This window comes from Corvus brachyrhynchos, unplaced genomic scaffold, assembly GCF_000691975.1.
Source record: "Corvus brachyrhynchos isolate BGI_N302 unplaced genomic scaffold, ASM69197v1 scaffold101, whole genome shotgun sequence".
Classification (NCBI taxonomy): Eukaryota; Metazoa; Chordata; class Aves; order Passeriformes; family Corvidae; genus Corvus; species Corvus brachyrhynchos.
The window spans coordinates 1,975,330-1,981,329 of record NW_008237239.1 but is presented as its reverse complement, the minus strand read 5'-3'; the positions used below and the strand labels follow the sequence as shown (position 1 = coordinate 1,981,329).

The window sequence follows — 6,000 nt, the reverse complement described above, 5'->3', positions numbered from 1 at the left end:
CGCGGGAACTGCCTCGCTGCTGCTCGCAGAGCGCTCGGTGCACGTGGCCTGGGCCGCACGGTCCCTGCGCCAGGCTTCCCTTCGCCAGGACACAGCTGACATTGCTCAACAGTCTCGGTAACGAAATAATATTAATGAAAATATTCTTCCATCGGCATATATTTTGACTCCAGTATTAACTGTGTCCAAACGGTTTTCCAAAAGCCCTTGGTAAGAATTAAATCCCAAGAAACATAGAAAAAGTTCTTAAACAACCATGCCAGGAAGTGTTTCAGTTCTTTGAGTTTGAATCAAGCTAAAATTTACAAATCGTTGTTCAAGAATCATTTTAAGATAAATGTCCATATGCGGCTCTGAGAGCCAAGAGTCTTCCCACGGTTCCTCCATAGTTTAGATATGGAATAGCAAAGCAAAACCAAGAAGAGGAATCCAAAGTTTCCAGGGTTTACTCACACAAATCAGTCGCTTAGGGATCGGGGATCATTCTGCTCTCAATTCTCCACCATTATTTTGCAGTGGGGATATTGCAACATACATATATCAAACCAGGAGTCCCGTGGAAAGGAAATATATATGGACAGACAGATTCTTGATAGCTGTTTCAGAGAGATGTTTATTTCTCCAGCCGCATGGCCGGAGCTCTGCCGAGGAACTGTTCCAGTCACGGGACCAAGGCTCCTTTGCCCGCGCAGGGAACACAAACCAACCAATGGGAATGAGGCTGAGCAGGGGCAGGGAAATCCCCGTTCTGTGCCCTCAGGGCCCCTCTCCCAGGGCTACACGGCGGGGGAGGAGACCCCAACAGAAGTGGAAGTGCAACTTGAGATACACTTTGCACATCCTTACTTGCGATACTTTCAATATCTTATGCACAAAAATGCTGTCAGCCTCAGAACCATTCTGTGGTATTAGATCAAGGGAAGAGTCTACATAGAACAAACACTATGAAGAAACAGATGGAAAAAGTGGCAAAGGATGTACTCTGCCAAAGACTTTGCACTCATCAAGTAAAATATAAATGTAATATACCATTATTTGAACTACAACTTCCTATGCTTTCTCTTTGTGGTTACATATAGATGGTTCTCTCAAGCTTTTTATAAATGTTTCATGGTATTATTCGCTTGTACAAGCTGGGAATCTGAGATGAGGTCTTCAGCTCAGTTCAGACCTATTTGATGTAATTATCTCTGCACTGCAACTTCTACCTGTTCAGCTTATACTGTCTCCTAAGTGCAGAGTGTCTAACTGGAAGTTTTCCCCAAATCCCACTCCCTGGTAAACTCCTGGGCAGCACATGTAAGGTACAGCATAACCATGAGAGAAAACCCAGTGCACAGGAATAGAACAAACCGTAAGGTTTGTTGTGTTTTTTAATTGCTGCAAGAACAAATAATCAGAGTCTTCACATAACTATCTCCTCTGCAATTTTGCCTATGTAAAAAACCTTAGGAAAATGGAGAAAGCAATGGGGAAGGAAAAGCCATGAGCATTATTCTTCCCCACCATGTCAGCTTCCATCACCATCATACATTCCTACCACCCATTTCCTTACTGGAAGGAAAAGTTTCAGTCAAAGAATGAACTTGGGGAAATAGTGGAATAGGGATGCCACCAATATTTTTATTGAAAGTAAAACATAACTGATGCAAAAAAGAGTTTCATTTGTCGTGAGGGTGCAAAGAAAATGGAAAAAATCACATTACAGCACATGCCAAACACTGGTCAGTGCCTCAGGCGTCTAGTCTTTTCCCCAGGCTGAATTTCCAAGGAACCAAGTTAAGGCAGGACATTTTCACAATTCCACTTTTTCTAATACTTCAAATAGATGCTTCAGCTTAGGACGGATAATTATAATGAAAAATCCATTCTATATTTCTCCCTTCTTTTACTTAGTTTTCCTGTTAAATACTGTAGGTAGTTTTCAGCAACTGATACTCTGCAAGACTTTGTGTGCTGCTTGCTTTGTGTTTGCTTTACTTCAGGGACCAACCAGTCTTCGTATTTAAACAGAGATAAAAATGATTGTAAACACTACTCAAAGTTGATTCTCAAGTATAACGAGTCTGGGAATTTGAGCCAGTGACACTTCCCAGATAAACGCTTCACTCACAGAGCTTACATGGGGCAGCCTCATGCATCTGCCATCCAAGTCATGGGCAGTAGTGGTGGGGAATCAGCGTGGGGGCCCGTTGTACAGCAACTGCACCCCCAGAAAGTCACCGAAGTTAACGCTGACCTTGAACTCCATAGTCAGAAAGTAACTGCACTGCCTTCCTTCCTTTGCCGAATTCCAAACCAGACATTAGAAAGCTCCAAGCAAACAGGGTAGCAGCAAACATGAAAAGAATGCACTCTTGCCAATGCTGTTTGTATCTACAGAAGGGCTGATGAGTTTAGTGACAAGAGATTGTTCTGATCATAACAGAATGCTATTGGAAAGGCTGAACCCCAAGAGGGAGAATAGACAAACAAAGCTTGGTTTCACAGGCAAGAAAAACAACTTCTGTTGGAATGAAAGAGGTAATTCTGACTCTCTTACCTGCTGATTTTTTTGTAGTTTTCCACATATAATAATATTCTATAATGCTTGTTAAGGACTTCCATGGGAGCTGGGGACACAAAGGAAAAGCAGCATTTATTGAAGGAAGCTGGCACACAGTCTCACTGAAATTCACAGGATTCTTCTGACTGACGGTTTGCAGCAGAGTTTTGCAACTACTAACCCTCCTCAAAAAAAAAGTCTGAATCTACAAAGGGGATTTGATGCACAGGGGATCCATATTAAATTAAATGGCCTTTCAAAAAACCCTGAGCTTTCAGTGTAAAAGTGGAACAGGCTACAGGTAAATCTTCATGCTGCACTGGCTCCACAGCAAACCATTCAAGAGAGGCACAATGTGGAAGGGAGCCCACAGGCTCAGACTCTCTGCTTAAACAGGAGAGACTCAAGCAAGAGTCACAACTACAGTATCACAGTTCTGATATGCTTTGCTTCAATGGAGCTGGCCCATTAAAAAAAGAAAAAACCAAACCAAAACAAACTGCTAACAGAACTGTGCCCTGCCAGCTCTGTTCTCCGCGTGAGAAACAGGAGGTCCCTCTATAAGATTAGAGCACAGGACAAACAACACTGAAACTACTTGTTTTGTTCCAGAGGACTTGAACAGCAACGCAGTGAAACTTGGCTCTCCTTACAGCACACCATTCAATCTGCAGGCTGAGCACCGAGGGTGGAGCTTTGGCCAAACTACAGGACACTTCCCTTGGATGCCCAGAATTCCTTCTGAAAAGGCCCTTTCTGAAACCACACTGTAAAGGTTACTACATTTTCATGTTTCAGAAGGCCCAATACTTATTCTCCTTCAAACACAAATTAATCTAGAGCAGCTCAGCTGTCACAACACTTTTGTACGTCCTCCCTTAGCCGTAGTGGAACAGATGATCGTAAATTAACGTTTCTAAAGGAAAAGCGATCATCTGTGATTTGAAATTCTGACTGTACACCAGGCTGTCACCAGTATGAGGTCTGCCTTTCCCCACTTTACAGCAAGACGCATGCTCCAGTTCAAAGCTCCCTTGTTCGACATGATGAAAAACACAGTTTAGACAAGCTGCAAGCCAGCTCTGTCACCAATCAGAGCCAGTTGCCACGGGGGCCCCCGTTTTGTATACTCACAAAATCTTGCTGAATGTCAGTGAAATCTTTTCCATATTTTTCTAGTGCTTCCTCGAAGAGGTTTGCCTCTGAAGCAGACCACTCCTCCATCTCATCTCTGCACAGGACCGGCCCACCTTGTGGCACAAGCGCGGAGATTGCCTTGGAAATGTCATAGACATTTTTGTGCAAAGTGTCCATAGCATGGAACTAGGGGGTGGGAAAGGAGAAAGAGAAATGTAAGGACAAGTATCTGGGGGGGAAAATGTTTAACAGTGAAGCAGCAATGACAAATTCTGCACTGAGATTTGAAGGTGCAGTATTCTATACCTAACACGGTCAGTAAAAACTTGTTCCAACCTCACACTGTAGCTGTCAGTGTACAAACCTAACACTCACTAATAGTGAGGTTTGTGGAACACAAGCCCTTGTGTATCAGTAATTCCTATCAGCTCCTCACCAGCACCACCACTGCAGCACTACTGGTAAAAAAATGCACAGGACAGACACACTCCCCCCAGGACTGAGTTACCATCCACAGATGGGGCAAGGAGATAGAGGTACAAGGGCATTTCCTCACAGACATAGCCATGCACTGTGCCAAATAATCCACAAAAATTTCATATATGAAAAACAAGAGCAGCAACACATGTATACATCCCCCCCAAAGGGCAGAAACCTCAAAAAAAGATTCAAGTTAAGTCACACATCACAGCTGAGTAGGAAAAAGAATGACTCTCAGGGGCAATTACTCCTCAGAAAGCCGAGCCATGGCTGTCTGCAACTTGTGATTTACAAGGGCTGAGAACGCACTGCAAGGAAGAAATTGCTGTTAGTAAATGAAAGCTTGGCTTTATTTCCCCATTTCTGCAGTTTTAATCAGGATGTTATTTGTCTTTCATCATACCAGTTCTGTGCACGAGAATAATTAACCTACACTGTTCTACACTAGAATTTGTTCTACAGATAATGTAAATATTTGTTTACATTATTCCAGTTACAAGGTGAGGCTTTGATAACAGTTCTCTGAAGACTTCATAAATCTTATTCAAATTTTCATTAAACTTTCTGTAGCATAAAAGTTCAAGTTTTTTCCCTTTCCTCAATCTACTCAGCAACATTTATGATTATAAAAACTTAACAATATCACTACTCCTCAGGTACTCTAAACTGGAGCTCATCAAAGAGAACAACATCAACTGACATTTCTTATCTGACCACAAGCTTTTCCCCCAGACATCCTTGGTCAATCTCACCAAAGGATGCCAGTGAGTCTGGTGTTGGGGAAGTGATGAGGAATGGCTTTCTGGCACTGTAACATTACAGACAGGCAGACAATAATTTGCATTCTTCTCAAGAGAGCTACTGAGCCCATGCAAGGGATGGGCTGTCAAGCACGTCATCAGAATATTTTAATAAAACTAAGCAAAAAAACCAAAAAATCATCTCATAGTATTATCCATGATGGATCGTAAGAGGCACAAGGCCAGAAAAAGTTCCTTCATCTGTAACTAAAGGATTCCTTTCCAAAGACAGGGTCTGCTTCACAGCAAGCCACAATTACAATCCATCTGCCCCTCTCTCTTTGCCAACTGTTAATGCTGAGGTGAATATTTTGCATCTCTCACAAACTTAAGGTCCTCTAAAAAAAATCTTACCAGTGTGATGTCCCTGGAGGCTGCTGCAGCACTCATGTGCAAACTTGGCTGTCTGACAGAACTACTGCAATCCAGGGCTCGGGCAAACGTACCAACAGACCTGAAAGAAATTAAACACAGCATTAACTTCGCATGCAAACCCAGCATAAATATAAACACCCAGCCAACACTTTCTGAGATGAGCAGACTCCATTTCCCAGTTACAAGATTACATGATTTGGCGTTCATTCTGAGCCAGAGACCGCTCTCTCCAAATGTGGTTTGTTATTATGAACACTTTACTTAGTTCATATGACTGAAGAGGCTTGGAATGGGAGAGGAAACAGAGAAAGACTCAAGGGTCACCAACGCGGAGTTCTGAGCTAGTCTCTTATCCCTTATCTCCCAAGAGATTTGAGCTGCAACAGGAACAGAGCACAAGCAAGCTTTATGAATGACAATAGTCTGCTCCACAGTGGCAAGAGCGGTGCTGCACTGTCCACAGGTACAGACACAGATGCCAAGACAAGACACAAAAAATGCACCAATGCAAGCATTTTTCTAAAAGTTTCAGAAAAATCAAAACCAATATTTTAGAACTTAACATTGTATAATATATATCATAAAGCCTGCATAACAGCAATTTTCAAATACTTCACAACTCATCATTTCTGCATCTGAGACCACAATCCCCAAGCTCTTCAT

The 6,000-nt window shown here is 42.6% G+C and overlaps 1 protein-coding gene across 1 annotated transcript in view; it reads right to left on the bottom strand.

Annotated features, from left to right (window-relative positions):
* The window catches only part of MTA1 (metastasis associated 1), a 66,720-nt gene that overhangs the window by 38,842 nt on the left and 21,878 nt on the right, over positions 1 to 6,000 (bottom strand). The window contains exons 8-10 of the mRNA XM_017729682.1: positions 5,317 to 5,416; positions 3,680 to 3,868; positions 2,535 to 2,612 (exon numbers count right to left, since the gene is read on the bottom strand). Coding sequence (XP_017585171.1) covers positions 2,535 to 2,612; positions 3,680 to 3,868; positions 5,317 to 5,416 — 367 coding nt within the window. The remainder of the gene's footprint in view (positions 1 to 2,534; positions 2,613 to 3,679; positions 3,869 to 5,316; positions 5,417 to 6,000) is intronic.